The 23,375-nt window shown below is 45.9% G+C and overlaps 1 protein-coding gene across 9 annotated transcripts in view; it reads right to left on the bottom strand.

Annotated features, from left to right (window-relative positions):
• The window catches only part of RBFOX3 (RNA binding fox-1 homolog 3), a 342,557-nt gene that overhangs the window by 48,047 nt on the left and 271,135 nt on the right, over positions 1-23,375 (bottom strand). For 2 of the 9 annotated variants that reach the window (XR_013391809.1, XM_077924108.1), the window contains exon 1: positions 14,334-14,671. The exons of 3 other annotated variants lie outside the window; for them this stretch is intronic. Coding sequence is in view for 5 of the 6 variants with exons in the window: in XM_077924108.1 (XP_077780234.1) it covers positions 14,334-14,435 (102 nt within the window). In the remaining variant the exon portion in view is untranslated. Of the gene's footprint in view, positions 1-14,333; positions 14,674-23,375 lie in introns of those variants that run through there. 4 more of the 9 variants (XM_028721103.2, XM_077924102.1, XM_077924103.1 and 1 more) reach the window with 2 other exon arrangements.

Genomic DNA, 23,375 nt, shown 5'->3' with positions numbered 1-23,375 from the left:
CCGCACCCTCCTCAATCACACGCAGCCGCTGCCTTTGTTTCCAGATCCAGGACAACCACATTGTGATATTTATCAGGTTAAGATTTCATAAGAAAGGAACCGGGAGTAGGGGCTCAGAATGCAAGGAAATGCTGAGTTTCATTTGCAGGCTAATTAGTCTAATTAACTCTAATTAACTCACCGCAACATGCAGTTCCCAAACCAACATGCTGGCTCATTCTATTTCTTTATTCCTCTTATCCCTTTCAGAACAGCTTATTTTGGGGCGGTGTGTGTGTGTGTGTGGGGGGGAGTTAGGGAAAACAACTCTGGCCTAACCACTCACCCTAGTAATACTTCTTTCCCCTCAAATCTAAAAGTGTGGATAATGCAGACAGTTGTTGAGAAGACCATCCCCAGCCTGTGTGAGTAATGACTGGGTTGGGGAAGCCATACCCTCCAACATTTCTCCAACAAAAATAGGAAAAGCAGACATTCCAGGATCAAATAGGAAACTGGGATGGCTTTTGTAAATCCAGGACTGTCCCTGGAAAATAGGGACACTTGGAGGGTCTGGGAGAAGTGCAGTACCAGCCTATCACCATATACTGTAGTCCATGAATGGAACATCCATTTGCTTTCCCAGAAGCCTTTTCTTCCCAAGGCCCCACTTCCTGGCTCACAGGAACTTTGCTGCATGCTGCTGGACACGCCTCATTCCTGTTCTTTTGCATTAAGGATCAGACATCGTAAGGAACTGTAAACAGCCCAGCATACTTCTGTCTAGGGACGCTGCACCTTTAAAAAAATGTAGTCGACAACCTGTGTGCTATAATTGATAGTGCACTGGGCTTGGACTGGGGGGAGGCATGAATTGATTTCTGATGGCAGAACCTCATGTACGTTCCCTTGAGTGCAAGAAGAGCAGGATACCAATGCAATAAATAAACTTGTGCGTCAGTTCATTTTGAGAACTCTTAACTTTTGATTACCAGCTTGTGACATTTTAGTTGATCCTATTATTGCTCTGCTTTGGCTTTTGTTCATTTCAGGAATACACCTTAGGCACACTGTGACCCTGGAGTGAAACTCGCTAGACCAGATGCTGATCAAACCATGTACTTTTATTTATATTTCCAGGAGGCCCTTCTTCTGCCCAAAGGCCTTCAAAATGACTTCCAAGGCAAAAGACAAACGATACCTTCCACAAGAAATACATATCAAAGTGACAACAGCCCCACCCACCCCCATCACTGAGCAAACAACGCCACAAAATACAAAAATTAAAAGCCAGAGAAGCAAGCCCAGTGAAATATCAATGGCACTTATAGGTTGATAGAAGTCCTGTGATGTGGGTGCCAAACAAATCCTCGGAGAAGGGATTTCCACAACTGAGGGACCACTACTGAAAAGGCCCTGTCCCTCACCCCTGTCAGCCAAAGCTCTGACAGTGCAGGGACAAAACATCAGTGCATTTGTAACATCCTTCAGAAGTACAGTGGTACCTCGTGTTACATATGCTTCAGGTTACAGATGCTTCAGGTTACAGACTCTGCTAGCCCAAAAATTGTACCTCGGGTTAAGAACTTGGCTTCAGGATGAGAACAGAAATTGTGCTCCGGTGGCACGGCAGCAGCAGAAGACCCTATTAGCTAAAGTGGTGCTTCAGGTTAAGAACAGTTTCAGGTTAGGTTAAGAACAGGCCTCCAGAACGAATTAAGTTCTTAACCCGAGGTACCACTGTAAAGAAAGAAAAAAATATTAGGAACTATCACAAATAAGAATAGTAGAATACCTCTATAAAACCACAATTATTATTTTTTAAATAAAAACCAAACCCATAAGAATGAAACACAAATCAGAAAGCAGAATAAAGTAAGCCAGGAGATGTTTGGAAATACCCAGGAAAAGATCAAGGTCTTTATCTAGGGCGGTGAAGACACTGAAGCAGGTGCAAGGTGAGCTTCCTTGAGGAGAGCATTCGAAGGCTGGTACACACCAACGGCAAAACCATCTTCTCCCTTCTTGTTACCTGCTTCACTCTGAAGGGGTGGGGCATCTGGAAATGAGCCGCTGAAGATCACTTCAGCGCGCCACCAGAATGCAAGTGGGGAAAGATTCAGGGATCCAGGTCCCTAGCAGTACAGGGCTTTAAAAGAAAAGCATCATGCATTTTGATTTGTGCTTGGAAAGGCATGCTGTTCAGGGCCCTGTGTGTGATAGAGGAAGGCCCGGGTCCTTAAAGTGCTGGCCTAATCATGTATATAGCAGGGGGTGCGATTTAAAGGGCAAAAGCGGGTGCTTGACTAACAAGTGCTGAAACCTCCCCTCCCCGTACATTCGCTATAGAGAGAGCTAGATTAGACTTGGCTTGTGTCGCATTTGCTAAAAAGTTTATCCACAACTGGTTAATTAGCAGATTAATCAATTAAAGCTTTAGTTGTTTAATCTGTAAGGACAAATTTTAATTAGTGAGGCTGCATGTTGAGGGCCTGCATTTTTTTAAAGAGGCTATTTTGGTTCTGGTGCGACTCAGGAATGGCCCTGCTACAATCAGGTGTATAGAGAGGTGGCTGCCGCAAGCCGCTAACTATGGGTGTCATGAAAGGGCAACAAACTGTTGGTTATTTGTTTAGTTATTATTGTATTTTTACTGCCAGGGAGGGGGAGAGGCACTTGCTGGAATTCCTGCCTCAAATGCCCATGTAACTTAACTGGCCTTGAATGAGATGCACCTTGACTTGGACTGGGGCAATGGTCTGCTCCGCCTCAGGCAGCAAAAATGTTTGGGCCAGTTCCTGTGAGTCACAGGGAAGGAAGAAAACATTCAGGGCAGCCTCTCCTCTTCTAACAATTGATTGGCAGCTTTTGTTTGTTAAACTGTTAAGTTGTCTCACACCTTGCAATTTCTCAATCAGCACTGATATTGATGTTGTGAAATTATGCAATTTTTTTAATTAAAAAAAATAGTCAGCTAAAAGGGGATGATCAATCTAAAGTTATTTAAGTAGCAGACCACCCTCAAAATAATAGGTGTGATTCAATTAAATAGCTCCATCAGTATTAGCCCTGCACAAGGACTTCTGCTTGCACAAGAGAACTCCCCTCCCCCCATGACTGCACCCCACACACCCCAAAATTGACTTGGGGGGGTCAAGAGAACTCCTAGAACACTGCATATGGGGAGGAGAGCAGGGGAATCATTCTGTCCGGCAAGCTGAAATGTTTGTGCAGACAAAACATTTGTCACAGTGTGATGTTGAATGTTACCCAACACAATGCTGAGTGGCACAGTGTGAAAAACCCTTTGAGCACTAAGAAAAAGTGTGATATAAATACCAAACTATTTTATTATTTACTGTTGTGGCTGGGCTGTGGAGGCATCAGATTCCAAAAGTCGTTCAGCTGGGGATCTAATGCTTAGCGTGCCTCATGGCCCTGCAAGAGGATGAGTGCAACCCCATTTACTGCTATCACCTGTTTGAAAGCAGAGTATAACCCCCATACAGGCAACTGAAATTAGCAAATTAGCTAAGATGTACAAATCAAAGTCTAAAATGTGCTGGAAATGTAAAGAAAGAGAGAGTACTTTTTATTGTATGGGGTGGTCATGTGAGGTGATAAAAGACTTCTGGGAAATGATATATAATGAACTGGAAAAAATGTTGAAAACCACTTTTCCTAAGAAACCAAAAGCTTTTCTTTTAGGTATTATAGAACCAGAGATCCCGAAGGAACCAGACAAAAGTATTTATGTATGCGACCACGGCTGCACGGACTCTCTTAGCTCAGAAATGGAAAAATGTTACAGCTCCGACCAAAGAAGAGTGGCAAACAAAACTGATGAACTATGCTGAGATGGCAAAACTTACAGGAAGAATTAGAAACCATGAAAAGGAGGTCTTTAATAAAGAGTGGGGGGAAGTATATAATTTATTTGAAAAGCTATTGCAAACAACTACAGTGGATGCTCGGGTTGTGAACATGATCCGTGCGGGAAGCACGTTTGCAACCCGCAGCGCCGCGTCTGCGCACGCGCGTGTTGTGATTCGGTGCTTCTGCGCATGCGCAAAGCGCCGAAACCCGGAAGTAACCCGTTCCGGTACTTCCGGGTTCAGCGTGGTGCGCAACCCGAAATCGCACAACCCGAAGCGTCTGTAACCCGAGGTATGACTGTACATACATTGGCAGGATTAACAGAAAACTTGTGGTAAAAATTTGAACTATGGATTGGCAAAGGATTTATAAAAATAAGAGTTATGATAGAGATGCAGAGGGGGAAATCATTACATTAAGATCCACAATGGGGGGCGGGGGGAGTCAGAAGGGATTATATGTTTATTTTTTAATTCATTTGTTTATGTAAAATAGAAAATGCAAAAATAAAATTTATATAGGCAATTGAAAGCAACGCTGAAGGCACAAGGGTCTTCGTCTTTGCTGGCATTATATGATTATTACAAATCAATGCTTCCAAGCCTAAAGCTAGGCAAGGAAAGTTGGAGCATTCTGCAAGCTATGGGTCAAATGGAGAGGAAGCAGCGATGAGCACCGAAATAGAGTGCAAAGCCAGTTCCTGGGTTCCTGGGATTTTTTATGGTGGTACCAGATGCTAGAGCAAGATATCTGGACATTAAAAATCTTCTGCTGAATCTTCTGCTCTAGCCTGGACTGTGCTAGGAATTGCTTAAATCCTCCTCCCCTAGTACCTATCTGAGTTGGGCTTACATATAATCTCTAACATCACCCCCTGGTCTCTTTCAGGCCCCTAAGCGCCCCTTTAGCAACTGACTGGCTCTAACATTAGTCCCACCACTGAGGCTGCTCCCCAGACTTCCTCTTCAGACTCCCTTTTCCTGCCAAATATTGCCTCATTCCTTGTAGAAGGTGCTGAATGCCAGGGATTACATTCTTGCAGGATATGATCCAAACTCATCCAGAGGCTTGGATTGCATCCTGCTGATTCAGTGCAAACTCCATCAGTAATAGATGTGCATCTCCGATACAGCAAGAAGGTGGCTCAGAGCTGGCTCAGCCTCTCCAGAGATGGCATAGCCAAGAGCCAGCTGGACCTCTCTGGATTCAGTGAGAGACTTGGCAGAGAGGAACCAAGACTATGACATAGTTGTGGGGTGGGGGTGGGCTTTAAATGGACTGGGACATTCCTGTGAACTGCACCTCCATCAGTTTCCTGATGCACTTTGCCAGCTGTCCTGGTTGCTTGTATTTGCCACAACTACTTTGTCTCCAGAATATTTGCACAGCAACGCAAACTGAGAAAATCAAAGGATGCAAAGCCTGCTGCACCAGATACTTTTCCAGAACAACCAATGTGGGTTAAACCACAGAGCCTAGGGCTTGCTGATCAGAAGGTTGGCGGTTCGAATCCTTGCGAAGGGGTGAGCTCCCATTGCTCGGTCCCTGCTCCAGCCAACCTAGCAGTTCAAAAGCATGTCAAAGTGCAAGTAAATAAATAGGTACTGCTCCGGTGGGAAGGTAAACGGCGTTTCTGTGCGCTGCTCTGGTTCGCCAGAAGCGGCTTAGTCATGCTGGCCACATGACCCGGAAGCTGGACGCCGGCTCCCTCGGCCAATAAAGCGAGATGAGCGCCGCAACCCCAGAGTCGGTCACGACTGGACCTAATGGTCAGGGGTCCCTTTACCTTTACAGGAGGAAAGGAAGGGGCCCATGGAGCTGTATGGACTGAGAATGCTCCACTGGACAAAATCTAGTATCCTCCTACAGAATCTGATTCTAACAGTGTTTTTGAGAGTGCCATAAATTGAGAGGAAACTGGACTCAAACCTGCCTGGAATCCCAACCTGGATGAATGCAGTTACTTACAAAAAGCACTATTTTTCTATTATATATTCCTGTTGATAACAGGACATCTAAAAGATCTAGTGGTGGGCTGTCTATATTCTTTCCTCAAGTCTCTCTTTGCTCACCAATGATTACAAAAGCTTGCACATAACTAGTGTAGGGAAAGGCTGTCTCCAGTACGTAGACAGGTAGGCCTTCCATTGTGGAGAGAGGCAATTATAGAAAGCTGGTCCCTGCAATTATCCATGCCTTGAATTTGGGTACTGGTGGCACAGGATATGTTCTGTTAGACTTGGGAGGAGGGCACAGTGAAAAGAAATATTCTTTCCCTGCACAAAACCTTCTAACACACACACACACACACACCCCGGACACAAGGTGCCTCTGGACTGTCAGGAGGGATTCAACCACATACCATAACTGTGGATTTGCACATCTAAAGTAAATTAAAGCACCCCTTGTCATTGTAGTGCAACAAAAACACTTTAGAAAATTGACTTTTTGTGGTTTGTGAAGGGATGTGGAAGTGCATTCAAAATTGCGGGATGAATGCATGACAAAAGGGGAGACATGTAAACATCCCACAATCAAATCAGGATGAATGTTCGTTGCCACATAACTCTGTCCCACAAGCAAATCAGAAGAACAAAAGCTATGGGAAGTCGAATATAATGTAACCTCCGCCTAACATAACACCACATAACACCAGTTTTGAAAGACCTACATTGGCTCCCAGTACCTTTCCGAGCACAATTCAAAGTGCTGGTGTTGACCTTTAAAACCCTAAACGGCCTCGGCCCAGTATACCTGAAGGAATGTCTCCACCCCATCATTCTGCCGGGACACTGAGGTTCAGCGCTGAGGGCCTTCTGCCTGTTCCCTCACTGTGAGAAGCAAAGCTACAGGGAACCAGGCAGAGGGCCTTCTCGGTAGTGGCACCCGCCCTGTGGAACGCCCTCCCATCAGATGTCAAAGAGATAAACAACTACCTGACATTTAGAAGACACCTGAAGGCAGCCCTGTTCAGAGAAGTTTTTAATGTGTGACATTTTTATGTATTTTTAATCTTTGTTGGAAGCCGCTCAGAGTGGCTGGGGAAGCCCAGCCAGATGGGCGGGGTACAAATAATAAATTATTATTATTATTATTATTATTATTATTATTATTATTATGCTCTTTGCAAGCATTATGAGGGCAAATACTCAACAAATTAGTTTCCTGGAGGGGCCCTAAGCCACTTTAGGGCAGGGAACAGAAGGGAAGGCTAACCTAAATTGCGGCAGGTTGTTGTTAGGGCTTCATCAGGGTGAGTATGGGGCTCTCTCTCTCTCTCTCTCTCTCTGTGTGTGTGTGTGTGTGTGTGTGTGTGCGCGCCTCCCTCTTGCCACTCTGAAGTGAAGCTGTTGTGCCTGTGGTACAGGCAAAGGGTGAGGCTGGGCTGGGTCTTTCCTTCCAATTCACGCATTGCTGAGATGGCAGCTCTCACAAGCTTGGTGAGCCCGAGGCCTTCCCATCTGAGGCCTGGCCCACCAAGCTGCTCAGGACTGTGTGCTGCTGGAGCTCTATGAGGCCGGCCTGAGCTACGATCACTGCAATGCGAACAGAGGTGTGTGGCGGGGGAGTCCACTCCCACCCCTTGCACTGCTGTGATGGAAGATTGGCTGAACAGCTGAGCAGAGAAGGGTTGGGGGGAAAACCTTCCCTAGACAGGGCTGCCTTCAGATGTCTTCTATAGGTTGTTTAGTTACTTATCTCCTTGCCTCGGGCGGTCACATAACTCTATACCACCCAACATTTCTCTGATGAAAATAGGGACGTCCTAAGGGAAAGCGAGACATTCCAGGATCAAATCAGAAACTGCGATGGCTTCTGTAAATCTGGGACTGTCCCTGGGAAATAGGGACTCTTGGAGGGTCTGCAGACTGGCTCAACTGAACCACCTCTATGCTTTCTGCCTGGATTGCAGCTGCAGGGCCTGGCTCCCTACTGTTCCCTTTCCTTCTAAAGAGAAGCCGCGCCAGGGACAGAAGACACCAAAGCTCCTATTTCCCCCTAGCCACCTAGGTGTGCACATATTAGAAGTTCATTGTGACTAAGAGACATCAGTACCAAACTGGCCCACCCACCCACAGATAAGGTGTCTTGGTGCAGACTTTAATCTTCAGCTCTGGGAATTTATACAAATGCGCTCCCCACATGCACTAGGAACTCTATACTGGCTGCTATAACTTATCAGGCTGCACAGTATTTCCTGATTTAATTGCTCTTCTTTACTAATATGAACAAGGCATGAAATCAAGAAACTTCCATCAGCAGAAATAGAATATTATGTTGGCAAACATTACCCGGCAGCGTTCGCCATTCTGGGATGCTGCTCATGGCGAGGGTGTAAACTCTGGAGGTTTCTTCTTTCCTCCAAATTCAGAGATGGGATGTGGGAGTGTGATGATGGTGATGATGATAAAGATGATGGAGAGAATAAGATCGCAGGGCGGTTCCTAGTTAAAGCAACACACCAGCACTGCCGCAAACTCCTGTCCCTCGGCCCCAACTCAATTCCACCTATAAAGCAAATGCTGCAAAGGAGCAAAACGACTTGACCGATGCCAAAGGGGAGCCGGTAAAAATGAGGATTTGCACAAGGGTAGGGTCTTCTCTGAATTTGTCAATGAGATTAGGGTTGCATATCGGAGAAGGCAGGGGTGCTGAATTTATTTCATTCTGGGCAAGCAACCTTGAGCTGTGAAAGCTTGGGTGAAAAACAAACAAACGTTAAATCTAAGTGTGTCCGAGTCAGTGCCTGTATATTTGAATTTGCAGAAGACTTCTGATGCTGGTTTGCGTGAGCATGCCTATACAGACCGCACTCTATGAGCTTATACAACAATATGCTGTGTACAAACACCGGGATGTGTGAAATTGTATGGAGTCAGCGGCTTATGTGTTCATGTGCAGGAGCCAAACAGCATCAGTATTTGTAACTTTAAGTGATGATATGGAAAAATAAAAATAAAACACACATTTGTGTTAGCCTGAGTGAGATGTGTTTACACACATGCGCGGAATGTGCCCGTCATTGCAATTCTTCTTCTATATATGTAAGAAACCTTCCTGTGATTAAGCAAGAAGTGCTAAATAACCAACTACCCCCATTTAATCTACTCCCTCTCTCTTTCTCTCTCCTTCCCTCCCTCTCTGCTGTGTTTCCACTATCTCTTTATTAGGGGAAAACCGGTTTGCAACACAAACTGAAAACACAGCAGTGACTAAATCAGTTAGCAAATGCTTCTATATTAACACATTTTCAATAATTTGTCGTCGTCCCCCCAACAAATCGTTGGTGGAAAAATATTTCCTTCAGCCCAGCTGTGCCTGCTACCCAAACACTCCTTCCTGGGCTGAGGGCCTGGGGAGCAGAGTGTATCCCAGCTAGGCTGTGATTGTCAAAAGTAAAGAAAAATGAAAGGGGTGAAGAGGCAGCAGGAAGGATAGATAAATAAAAAAGGATTTCACTTGCAACAATGTGGTTAGTGATGAAGGAACATTTATTCTCTAGAGATGTTTAACCTGACGACATCGTTTTTTCTCCTCTAAGCTGCCTTTAAGCTACAGCAATTTTCTGTTCAGGAAGGCCCTGTCATTTCGGAGACGCACGCCGCTTGGGGTGACCCAAAAGCTTTGCAGGATCCTCAGCTTCCTTCAGACTTCAAACAACATGTGGCGGCATGTGATGCGCGTGTAAATTTTAACAGCAGCTTTGACCCACTCTGCAAATTAGCGCACATTAATCGAGTCACCCGTCGGCTACAGAATCTGCTGTACACATTGCTGGATATCCAGGGTGCTTCATAGTACTGTAGAGCTTGCACCAACTGGGGCAAGCAAGAAGTCTGCAGAAGCACTGAGGATCCTACCCTCCCCAATTACGCCAAGGGCTATTTCAAAGCACTAAGCGACTCAGCAGGATGATCACAATCTTTGCCGATTATGCTGCACTGAGAAAAGGATGCCACAATGCTAGCAAGCCCTTTCAGATAGCTTTGCCAGCCTTTTTTCTTTCCCCACTAAAGTTATATCTGACTAAGCTGAGCCACAATCTTGTATCTCACCCCTGCACTCCACACCCTTAAAAAAAGTATATTACACAACAGAAGTCATTAGAGCAACCTCTTTCTTCCTCCCAACACCCTACTACCTAGACCCAGTAGGAAAAGATAGTGAAGCTGGCGGTTTCTGCATGCCTGGCAAGTATACACCATGCAGAGGAACAGAGGAGTTCCTGAGGGGCAGCTGGGACATTGGCCATGGCTGCCTGTGGCAACTGCAGGAAGCAGTCCACGGCTAGCCCCCAAAGTGCCTAGGAGGGAGTTGGCGCCTCCCAGGCTCTTGGCTAGTCATCGTTCTCCAAACAAATTGTTTTTGGAGACACACAAAGAAATGTTAATGTGCTCCAAACAAGCCCAAGAATGGACATGTAACAAGGGTGTCCTTTCTAATGAAACCGAAATAGAGGCAAATCCTGCCTTTGACTCCCGTCATATCCTTTCAAGAAATAACTGGTTGCCAGGCATGTGTGTGTATATGTGTGCATGGAATTATGGGTTCTGATACCATTTTCCATGGGTGGACTCAAGCTTCCTTTTTAGGATGGAAGAAATATGCAAGCCAACATGAGTAGCGGCTAAATTTTATAAACATTAGTTCTAAATTCACCTTATATGTGTGTAAGCAGGTAATCACAAAAGCATTGTGCAAAGTATTTAATATGAGAATCCGACTCCTTTGACTTGTTCAGTTGTTATTCTCTCGGTGTGAAAATAACAGTAATTGTGTGGGTCACCTTGTGTTGCTGGATGAGCAAAACGCAATAATTTCGCGTATAAGGGATTAATTAATATTAAAGCAATTCAACTAAAACTTTGGCTTTACTTGGGACCGAATAAATCAAACTTAATGAGCCAAATGTTCAAATTTTATTTGGGCAGTGGTAACACCCAATTTATTTCATCCCCGCCATTTACAAGTGGCATTCACTGCCAAAAGAATCTGGAAATTCTCATCAGCATCCAGCCTGGTCATTAAGACACACAATAATAACCCTCAGCATCAGCTATAAAACCCAACATTTCCCAGCTATTTCTACACAAACACACAGGCACCATCAATTTATTTTAAACAGATTTCATTATACGTGTGCAATAAAGACATACACAAACATATATGCGCAGATGTCTGTTTTAAAGATTTGCTATTTATGTCCTTCCACGCCTTTTTCATATCTGCACACACAGGGGAATTCCCTCTATCTGAACCTGAGTTTTCTAAAGTTCTGTTAATTGAATCCATTTTGAATCCTCCTAATATGCCGTATAAGAATTATAACTCTTGATAGCATAAATCATGTAAGTATTTTGTTTGGGTCCCTTCACTTCTAAAATGATCCAGTAAAGTAATATATTATACACACTTTTTTTTTTTCATACATTCATTCAGAGACACACCAGAAGTGTCAAGCAATAAACAACTGAGAGGACTATTGAAGGAGAAGCTGGGTTTTTAAAAATATTGCTTCCAATCTTTAAGTTCAAAAAGAGAAGCTTTGAACACTTAATGGGCCTGTGGGAGAAAAGAGTGTCACTAGAGATTGTATCAGCGGTCCCTATTGCATTTAACATGTGAACTTATACACAGATGTTAAAAATGCATGAATACAGCTGTGTTATGACAAAGCATTTTAGTGATGTCACCGTTGAAACTGAAGCGAAATGTTCAGTTTTTTACTTATGGGTGATGAATCTTGATTAAAGAAAAAATACCTTGCAAAATTAATGGGCCTAAAGCTCATGGTCACTGCTACACCGTGTTAGAACAATGGTCCATCTAACTTAATATCCTGCCTTGATTAATGTAAAAAAGTACTGTCTGATTCTAAGGAACCCATGGAACAATTATGGAGTGACAGAAATCGGCAGGAACAATCCTACTCTACCTAGGTGATGGATTTGAAGCACCAATAATGGGTAGCAAATTGTCGCATTATTTAATTATTATGGGTGACAGAAGGGAAGGCACTTTCTATCCTAGGTACCAAAACATCTTGAGCTGGCCCTGAAATAGTGCCATCCTGCTGTCCACACCCAGTCTCTTCTGCAAATCAAGACGGAGAGTTAGAGATAAAGTGATTGCGGTTGTGTACCCTGGACTGTCTATTGACCAGTATCTGCTGGTGGGCCTACATAGCATGGTTTGGGCAATCAATTATTGAAATGCAAGTTTTCTACCTGTCTGGGAAGGTTTGTTTATATATGCCCTGCTCCCTGGAAAGCAGAGTTTTCAGGCAGCCTACTAAGCGCAAAATGTGGTTCTTGCCTCCTTTAAAATATTTGACAACAGGGCTTTTAAGTGTGCTCTGCCCAAGCCTAGACCAAAACTGGACCATGAGATAAGGGCAAACATGGTGAGGAGCTCACACTCAGTCACCATGGCACACCCATCTAGGCCTTGAAAGGATCCAAATGTGGAACAAATTGGGGGCAGGATATGATCAATTACATCATGAACTGCATCGTCTGCATAAGTCCATCCTCCAGTCCCAGTTCTTGTTTTTAAAAATACTATTTTAAACTAATAGGAACTTCAGGCACCGATCATCAACTTCTGCCAAAGATAGGAGGAGGAAAAAAATGGGCTAAAGCCCCAAACAAAACAGAACAAACCCCAAAAAAGCTAATCCTTCTACACAGCATCTAAAAAATCTGCAACCAAAGTGCGAGAGACTTGGAAAAATCAAAGAGGGAATGAGGGAGGCTGAATAAAAGCAAAGAGGCTGGAGAAAGGGCTAGGAAAATGAATCTGTTGAGTGAAACCTCTCCTTCTCCTAAATTCCTCTGTGCCGGCGTTGTGGGCTCTAGCCACTCATTTAATGATCTTGTTCGCAATATTTCTTTGCCCAGTCTAGGGGAAATGCAATAAGCACCAGGCTAAACGTGTCCATGCAGCTTTGCTGAAGAGTTAGCAGGCTGAAGTGCTACGCAGTGCGACCAAAAGCAGAAGCCCAAAGGGATTCCACTAAGAGAATATCCTCTCTGTTTTAATCATCTTAGCCCAGACTGTCTTGTAGTTCAAAACAAGAGAGATTCTCCCAGTGTTCCCCTCAAGCATTCATAAATCCCTCATGCAGCTGATTGGAACAGAGGGATGTATTCTGAACGAGTTAGTCTTCTTTTTTCTTCAGGGATTCCCAAGCACAAGGAGGAAAACACTGAAACCCCAAATCTCATTTTCCCTCTCTGAGACTGCTGGGCATTCCATTCTAGTTCTCTATCCCTGACCTAGACATCCAAAGCACAGAAAGCCCTATGTTTCAAAGGACCCCTCTCTTCTAGACAGCGCTATAAGGAAGAAGCAGCCACCTTACTCTGCAAAACTTGAGCAAGTCCTGGACCTGAGCTGTCTTGTCACTGCAGCTTCACAATGCCTTCCCTTCAGAGCCTTTGAAGAATTAAAACCAAATAACAGCTGCCTCCTTTCTCTTGACTAAGACCTTGGAACGAACCAGCAAGAGCCCCCTCCGCCCCCACCCACCAAGGTGGTTGGCCTCATAGGCCACTTAATGCCAGCGGTTAGGATGCCATGAATTTTTAAAACTCCTTCAAGCGCAAATGGAAGGGTTAGCACAGCTGGGAGATGGGGATTTCCGATGCTGCAAAGAGGTTTTTGAAGCAACGGCTTCCTTTCCTCTGGAGATCCTAGGCAAGGAAACATGTGCAGCTCCAGGACCACAGTGATGGGAGTGGAAGGAAGTGCAGTGGTGGTGATACTACAGGCGTGCCAAACCCCCCTCTCCCCACCTCCCCACCCCCCGGGAGAAGTTAAGGAACTAGACTCACATTGCAGCGAGATTCTTCAGCTAAGGGAGACACGCCTGGGATTCAGCTGGCTGGAAATTGGGTTGCAGCACTTTGGAGGGCCAAGTCGAGACAGACAGATTTATATTTTAAATTACTTCACACATATACATACAGAACATCCAACTGTACCGGAGGCGTAAAATTCGGCCGCAATAGAAAGGCAACTGGGACACAGGGAGGCTGGGGTGAACCCTAACAAAAAAGCCATGCATATGCCATTGGATGACACAGATTGTATTCAGGATAACAATACACATCAAAAAGAAATTTCACGCGCATGGTCTCTGTGTGCCATGCATTCCACCCGTTGTCTCTAAGAATGCATTTCCGAAAGTTGGACCTAGATATATCCTCAATAACAATATTAAAGCCCGGGGAAAGTGCAATCTCCTTGATCTTAAGCTCGCATCTGATTGCTGCCACGCCAGCACCTCTGCAGCCAGACAGCACACAGGTGCTACCCTGGAACCGTTAACAACTCCTGTGACAACTGAGAAAGCAAAACGGAGGTGCCTTTCGGGAGGATGGGGGGAAAGGGGGGGAGGCGATTAAAGCCCTGACCTTTAGATCTGGGGATTCCAACCACGTGTGAAGCAGGTAGGTACAAAGAGGCGGACTTACCTGCTGGAGGTAGAGGAAGGCCGGGGGGCAAGGTAGAGAGTGTGGGAGCAAGGCTGAGTTGGAGACCAGGAGGCAGCCTGAGTTAGCCATCGAGCAGAGCATGTGTTGCCGGCAAGCCCAGGAGCGGCTATGCTGGCAGCTCCCTCTGCTCCCAGACCCTCTGCTTCTTCCCTTTACAGTACTTGCTTTTTCTCCGTGGTTTTTCTTTTGGCAGCTCCCCCGTGCGGAGCTATTTAAGAGGGCTCCATTGGAGGAGCTGCATGCTGTGTCTCCAGCTCAAGCAGGGAAGGAGCAGCGTGCAGGCTGAGAGTCACTTGGTGCCATTAGACGAAGCTGCTGAATGAATGCATGGTCCGCAAAGGGTGTGTGTGTGTGTGTATGTGTGCGCGCATGGGGGGTGGAGAGAGAGAGAGCAGAGGAGGGGGGGGAGAGGGTTGAGAGGCGGGGGAGTCCCCTGTGCATTCAGACATCAAACAGCTCACTGCGAAACCAAGAAAAGCCGGAACAGCTGAGCCTGCACTTAACCCCTCACCTGCTGCAACTCTGCCTCTTGCCCTGTGATAAATAGGCCACCAAGCAGGCTCTGACACTTAACCGGGGTACCTGGCTCAGGCCCACTGCCTCATCTTGCATTAGCCCAGAGAAAATACGGAGTTATCGTCAGCGGTTCCAGGGACAATAATTTCAAGACCCACAACGAGGGAATTATGCTCCTGTGGCATCCGCACTTCCAAAATATGTCTCTCTCTGCTCCCTGCAACATTCCTGGGGATAGGGAGCTTCTCTGTAACACAGGGTACCCAGCAAAGAAACCCTGGGATAAAACCCACAGTCTCTTTCTCTCTCCCTACACATGCAGGCAAGACAAACCCAGTGTCCAAATACCAGAGAGAGGTAAGCGAGACCTAGATTCTCACACATATAGATGCCTGCACGCAAAGGCCTTATTTGCCCTCTGCCCAGACATGGACTTGCACACCTACAGGCACGCACACATTGTTGCATGCCAGGCCTGCACAGATGGAAGCCAGATGACCTCTCCTGAAATATGAGCAGAATTTGGCAGGAGATGCATTTGCTGGATTATTCCTGAGTGCTGGGTAGCTTGTCCCATAGGAGCGCAAATAGATCCCAGCTCACTGCACAGAGCCTGTTCCCAGCAGCTTTTGCAGGAACAGGAAGGCATTGCCTTCTACCTCCCTGGAACTAGGCCTGTGCTGTCTGGGATCTTCTCGTCAAAGGCATGGGTCCTTAGGGGCTGCGTTCATAGGCTGCTGTTTAGCTAGGTCAGAGTGTGGCAGTTGCTCCCCAACTCCTTGTGATTGGGTTTGCTTGTGATCAGGCTCCGGGAATGCCAGTATCTCCAGCCTTTACTCTAAGCAAAGTGGCTAAATGTTGCCCACACCCTCTGAAACCTGAAATGTAGTTGGCATATTCCCTATTCTATAGCTGGGTGGCTGTGATAGAGAGAACAGGATGCAGCACTACACTATCCATTTGACTGCATGGGCCCCTCTCTTTTTTGCTGGGTTTTGAAACAAGGGGACCAGCAGAAGCTGCTAGTCATATGGAAGGCGTTTCAGGGTTACCTGCTCCCCTGAAGCAGGTTACTCTTGCCCCACTGAATTATGTACAAGCCACGGGGGTGCAAAAAAAGAAGACCAATGTGTGTATTTTAGCACTGCCAAATTATGGGGTTTTTGGTTTTTCCTAAAATATGGTATTCCAGGCAGAATGCTTCTAAGCGCACACAGAGCGCTTTTCTATTCCAGGGACAGCTCCCCCTCTGCGAAGTACCCAAGGTAAAGGGAAATTGACATCTGTTTCCAAACACTGTTTTAGAAAAGAGAATTTTTAAAAAGCTGTGAAATTCATACTCAGGGCTCTGTCCTGTGATATGCGAAGGTGCGGGATGCCCATCTCACAAAAACTGCACCGAAGGCAGGATGCCTGCCCTGTGTAGCTTCTCCCCATCGTTTGCTGTGCCGCTGGTGCTGTACAGATTGCACCTGTTAGAATTTTCCTTTCAATGCAACACCTCTTGGACAGGAAGCCCTGCACTTTAAGATCTGCATTGAAACGTGAAGCTAACACAGGCACATGGCACTGCAATGGGTGAATCTAAACCTAGTAGAATTTCTCCTGCCGGTGTAACTTGCACACATCTCCCTCTAACTTTACATCCTCCTCGTTTGAGAGCTTGTGTGTGTGTGTGTGTTTATGGGGTGGGGGTGGGAGTATGAAATTTTTCTCAGGCTTGTAGGATTCTGGGGGAATGGCAACCCCTAAAGCACGCGTGGCTTCTCTGCCCTCATTTCCTCCCCTGCCCGTTAACTCTGCATTACACACATATGTACGGACATGCATAGATGAACCACTACAAATGATATACAGATTCTCCTGGCCACATGTCAGAGGATGCTACAGACCAGCAGCTCATCAAATAGTTACATGCACACGGTGGCAAACAAATTGCTATCTGCATCCACCCCCTATCATTTTCTTATCATGCCACTACAGTTGCACATCCTGATAGTAGTGTCCATTAGCTGAGAGTCCATTTCTGCGGGAAGCCTGCTGTGAAGCCTCTGCTACCGATCAGTGACTTCACAGTAAAGTTTAGTATTGTCATAGCAATAGGAAGGGAGCTGAGGCACCGTGTGAAAGTCTGAGGAGGACGTGCATCTCCCCACTCTGACCACTGGTATGCAGCTTGTAAACATTTCACAGCCGAGCTTGCATTTGGGGAATAGGCACTTTGTTCACGTGTTAAGAAGACCCTCTCCAAGACTGCGAGTCATGGATGCCCATTTTTAAATTGGCTGCATAGATTTATTTATATGTTGGGGTTTCAAATTAGCCCCGTCACAAGGGAATGTGGTAAGAAGCAACATGTAACACGCAACTTACTAAAAGGTATAAAACACCAGTGAATAGTATAAAACGTTGTTAGTTCACAAATTTAAACAATTTCAGTGGACTTGAAACCTCATCATAAAATGTCAGTCCAAAAACAATGTTATTGTGGTGTTCAGCAGCAAACACAGCAAGTGTTCTGGTTCAGATTCTTGGGATGCCTCTAGAGCAGGAATTTTCAACCTTTTCAGACCCAGGACCCACTTTTAACCAAAACATGGATTTGGAGACCTATTTCTTACTCTTTCACCATATATTTCCATGTTGGTAGTGCTCCTGTTGCAACCCATCTTGGATCAGGGAAGTCTCTAAGAAAACCAGCATGGACTTTTGCATGGGTGGCCCTGAGGTAGCAGCATTTTTCTCCATTGTTTACAGACCTAGGAAAGGACAGAGCTCTTGTGCTCAGACCCTGAGGCAACAGCCTGTCTCTCAGGTGCCTACAGACTTCAGGAAGGCCAAGGCTTTTTATGCCTATTCTACAGATGTGCCTCGCATTGAAGGACCCCTGGCTTTTACGCCAGTCCCGCATCTCCACTCAACCCAGCTTCCCCAACTGCTTTCTGCTAAAGCACTGGAAGGCTCAGGGTAGATGTGCCAGTCAGCTGCAAAGCCACCTGTGCTAGGTTTCGCTTGCTGTGCGGAATAAACGTGAATCCCATGTTCTGTTCAGCCAGAATGTGGGGTACACTGCAATTGGGCTGCCTTCCAAGGCTCAAAGGCAGAATTTTCCCTGCCAGGCAGAGATGCTTCTAAGTGAGTTTTATTGGGTGATTCTTCCTGGTGCAGCAGTCATTGGAAAAATGCAGAGTGTAAGACCGGGGGCTTGAATTCTTCTCAGTTCTGTCTACATACACACACTCCATCAAGAAAATGCATCTCTACTTCTCTTTGATGCACTGTGGGGTCCTGGGGGAACACAACTCTCCCCCACAAAAGCTCTCTGTAAGTGCCACATGGCACTGATGTGGTGGAAATTGTGCTGGGTGCGGCTGCCTTTCGCAGCTTTCGGACAAACAGGGTGCAGGCACTTACAGATTTACAATATGAACAGAGTCTGCCACAAACCTCGGCACATCTTCTCAGGAAATGGTTCAGAATAGCAACCTTATTGAAGAGCTGTCTGAAGCTCCTTAGTAGCTTACGTCACGAGGGACTGTCGGCAAAGGAGAGATTTATGGGTGTTGCCCCAGGTCTCCCAGTGAAAAAAGTATATATGCTAAGAGCCCCAGAGAGCCGAAGGCAAGTCAAGGGTTGAACAGACAGGAATCGGGCAAATGCTTCTTCAAACTGGTTGGCTGCTTAGGTCACAGAGCTGGCTGTTTCTAGGTTAGCATATACCCCTACGTGTTAACTCCTGGCAGCAACAAGAAAGGAAACTCTCAACAAAAAGAGGATTCTGTCTAGTTCCGCAGTGAGTCTGGCCTTACTTTCGATCACCTTCCCACGCTAACTGTAGAGCTATCTGCAAAGTCTCAGGATATAATGCACAAAATGGTGCTGTGATCATTCTAAAAGACAAAGAAAATGAAGGGCAACTTTCCCAAGAAGGGGAGCTTATCTGTCAGTATTATGAAAACACACTCCCTTCTGCCTAGCTCAGGAAAGCTTTGTGGAAAAATGGAACCAATGATATAGCAGATGGCAGAAGATCCACAAGTAGAATTGTGTGCCGTCTATGATGCTTATACTAAGGGGTTGACCATACTTCACGCAATCCACTTGGTGTGATTTTTAAGACTCAGCAGCTACTTAACGAACCGACAGCCAGCATGATGCTTCCCCTCCCGGCAAGATGCTTGCACAGAACCAACAGAATGGTAGAGTTGGAAGGGAACCTGAGGACCATCTAGTCCATCTAGGCAGGAATATGCCGCTGTCCCATATGGGGATCAAACCTGCAACCTTGGCATTATCAGCACCACACTCTAACCGACTGAGCTACCTGTTGGAATCCAATTACCACCAGTCCCAGTCAGCAAGGTCCATGATGAGGGGTGATGAGAGCTGTAGTCCAGTGACATCAGGAGAACCACTACGTTGGCTATCCCTGCCCTAAAGCAACACCTTGGAATTACAATACCCATACAGGCCCAGGGGTCATTAAATCTGAGCTTGCCTTGGTAAACACCAAAATATTTGTTCTCAATATGACCCTATCCCTCCCTTCCAGAAGGAGGGAGCAAAGTCTTCTGACATTAGTCTGAGCTTGAGGTACTGAGCACTACTGGGGGGGGGGGGAGAGTAAACTCCTATTCTTGTCTACAGCTGAGGAGAGGGCTGGGATATACAGTGGTACCTCGGGTTACAGACGCTTCAGGTTACAAACGCTTCAGGTTACAAACGCTTCAGGTTACAAACGCTTCAGGTTACAAACTCTGCTAACCCAGAAATAGTACCTCGGGTTAAGAACTTTGCTTCAGGATGAGAACAGAAATCGCGCAGCGGCAGTGGGAGGCCCCATTAGCTAAAGTGGTGCCTCAGGTTAAGAACAGTTTCAGGTTAAGAACAGACCTCCAGAACGAATTAAGTTCTTAACCCGAGGTACCACTGTATACTGTACCCACTGGAGTATGCCTTTGAATGCCCAGAATGCATCAGTAAGACTCATAGTTCTCCAAGTGCTTTTGAGGTTTGGTGCCCAACCAGAGAGAATCCCTGCCATTCTCCCAAGCTTCTCCAGGAACTAAAGAAAGGAGTGGGGAGGCTCTCCTTGATTTTGTGCTCTGGTGAGAGCAGAAGATTGACTCGCTAGCAGCAGGCTCACAAGGGTATTTGTGGATCCTTGTCCATGCCCCAAACTCCACACTTTAACTGAGCTTTTAACAACAAATCCAAACCATGCCTTTGCTGTCATCCCTGTGTTCCCACTGGATGGCAAAGGGATCCATGCTCCAGGTAAGCAGGAATCCTGTGGCAGCACTGTAGCCAAGGAATCTGCTAGGACTCAGAGTTCTAGACATCTGTACAACTCAAGATAAATATATGGTCATTTTCTGACACCTCACACTAATACTAATACAACACAATGTCAAAGGCACATAAGAACAGTGCAGTTGGCAGCAAGTGGATCTGTGAATCTGATGGGGGACACAGTAATTCTGATAAAACAAAAATACTGTACACAGTTTTGTGTTTGCAAGTGTGTGTGCCTGTGCATTAAAAGTAGCAGCATTTCTTAGGGTGGAACCTCTAAACTACATTCTTGAGAAGGCAGCAGTCAGAAACAGTATGCCCAAACTAAGAGAAGAAGAGAAAGAGAACAAACTCTGATGGTGCAAGTTAAGGCAAGTTAAGGGATGTAAATTAGGGACGAGGGTGATGCTGTGGGTTAAACCACAGAGTCTAGGACCTGCCGATCAGAAGGTCGGCGGTTCGAATCCCCGTGACAGGGTGAGCTCCTGTTGCTCGGTCCCTCCTCCTGCCAACCTAGCAGTTCGAAAGCACGTCAAAATGCAAGTAGATAAATAGGTACCACTCCAGCGGGAAGGTAAACGGCGTTTCCATGCGCTGCTCTGGTTTGCCAAAAGCAGCTTAGTCATGCCGGCCACATGACCTGGAAGCTGTACGCCAGCTCCCTCGGCCAATGAAGCAAGATGAGCGCTGCAACCCCAGAGTCGGCCATGACTGGACCTAATGGTCAGGGGTCCCTTTACCTTTTAAGGGATGTAAATAGTTCCCCTTCCTTCCTCAAGCCCCTGGAATGACCACTCTGGTGGCCTCTTTACCCCTTGCCTATGCTTATCCTTCTCTTCATGTAAAGTGTAACACAGGGAGGACAAATGAGACTCAATGAGAGGGAAATTAAAAGAAGGCAAAATGGAAGAAGCTGCAGCAATATATCCCTCCCCCTTGTTTTCGGTGCAAGCTCATCTGTTCTCCTCTTCCCACCCTTAGTTCAAGCCCTTTCCCTCTCTTCTAAACCTCAATCCTAAAGTTACTTATTATCCGATCACTATAGACTCACTTGCCCTGCAATCTGCCATCATGTACTTATTTATTTATCACTGGGATTTATATCCCCCTTAAGGTCACAGGCTGGGTTACATCAATAAAAGCAAAAATACAAACAAACCCAAACAAATTGTACACAAAGATATAAAGTTGTAAGCATTAGGTATCTAGAATCAGCTTAAAAATTTACGATCTGATAAAAAATGATTTCTGGTGATCACACATTCTTGTTGCTCCTTTGCCAGGCTACGACTTCCCCCACTTTCATTCTTCTCTTGCCTTGCTCTTTGGAAGAGCATCCATGTTTATACAGTCAAGCCCCGACCAAGTCGTTTTTCTGCTCCTTTGCTCCATCAGTGGCCCAAAAGCTGCATCTCAGGATCCCACCATGCAAGGTGAAATGTTGGGATGGGCAAGCAGAAAGTCTGCTCTCCATGAAAGGTGGTGGAAGGGGTGTTGAGTGCTGAATAGACCCCTTAAAGGGTCTTGTTTCAGTCCTGCTATACTGCTCCTAAGGGGGAAACGGTTTACCTTGAGGACTATTTTGAGAAAGATTCATTCATTCATTCATTCATTCATTCATTCATTCATTCATTCATTCATTCATTTTCTGGGACCCTAAGGTCCCAGAGCAAGTTGCAACATTAAAAAACACCATTAAAACTGTGTAAATCAAGTTACAACCATAAAAATAAGGAAGGTCCCCGAAATACATATCTCAAGTGTCAAAAGCCAGGGTAAAAAGAACAACCTCTGGAAGCTGTATCATGAAGGTGCCAGACACACCTCTGTGGGGAGGGCGTTCCACAGCTTAGGGGCCACCACAGAGAATGCCCTCCCCAGGACACGGACACACACACACACACACACACACACACACACACACAGAGTCTCTGAGGGCAGAGAAACTCCCAAGAGGGACCCCTCTGCCAATCTCAGCACCCAAGAGGGTCTAAAGGTAAGGAGGCAGTCATTCAGATATTGGGGTCATGACTCATTTCCCAAATTTTGGTCTCCAGCTGTTGTTGGACTACAACTCCCATCATCCCTAACTAGCACAACCAGTGGTCAGGGATGATGGGAACTGTAGTCCCAAAAAACAGGTGGGGACACAAGTTTGGGGAACCCTGATTTAGGGGCTTTAAACATCAACGTGCACACCTTGAATTGGGCCAGGAAATGAACGGGCAACCAGTGCAGCTGTTTTAGTACAGCAGATGACTGTGGCAGCCTGCAAAATGGGAGAGGTGTGCTGGGCCTCTCTTCTTTCCCCCATATTTCTCTTTTAAGTGAAGATAGTGATGCCAGGGAACCCGGACAGTATGATGAGTTGGGTGTGCGTGCACGCAAAGCGAGTGGCTCACTTCAGGCGAGCTCCACTACCCACCCCAATTCTGTGCCACTATGTGACGCATTCCTAGTTGTGAAGCATGCGGTAGCACCCACTTTGGAGGTTGTGCACAGCTGCACTTGTGGCAAGAGGTGTACAGCACCCACTGTACAACTGGCAAGGTTTCCTAGGGGAGGTTTCTTGGGTTGCACACTCCTTGGGTTGCTAGTGCAGTTGTGCTGTCCCAGCACATTATGGTGCCGCAGCTGTTGCTAAGTTATGCTAAATATTAACAGTAAGTATATTTTATAGCAACCACTCTGCAACAGAAAAAAACAAAACCATTCTAGGGAAATTGTTCACTGCTAAAAATCTTTATCAAAATCTACCACCTGCCAATCGGCAGCTAAGATTTCCACGGGGGCTGTGTCCCTCTAGCTTATTTTTCTGTACAACTTTCGTATCTTTCAAGTACTTAACTGAATCCTATCTTCTCCATAAACTGGCTTACCTTAAACCACACGTTTCTGATTGTTGCTGGGAACTTAACTTGCTTGGCCGGCACTGATGGCCGGCACTTTCCCCTGTGGAAAACTGAAAAGCGAGTAAGGTCCAGGGCCACAAATGCTTTCCACATGCACCAATATTCAGATATGCTTTGCTAGCTTTCACATGCATACAGCCCTCTCCCTTTATACAGGGTTGGCTTCTTGTCCAAGTTTAGACACTGGGATATTTAGACACTGTGCTGTAGAATCAGTGTGGTGCTATTTTGCAGAAAAGTACGTCTGGAAAAGGGGTGAGAAACTTGTTCACATTCAGATGCAGCCTTCCCATTTATA

Source organism: Podarcis muralis, chromosome 2 (assembly GCF_964188315.1).
Source record: "Podarcis muralis chromosome 2, rPodMur119.hap1.1, whole genome shotgun sequence".
Taxonomy (NCBI): Eukaryota; Metazoa; Chordata; class Lepidosauria; order Squamata; family Lacertidae; genus Podarcis; species Podarcis muralis.
The sequence above is the reverse complement of the archived record's forward strand: the minus strand, read 5'-3'. Positions and strand labels throughout refer to the sequence as shown.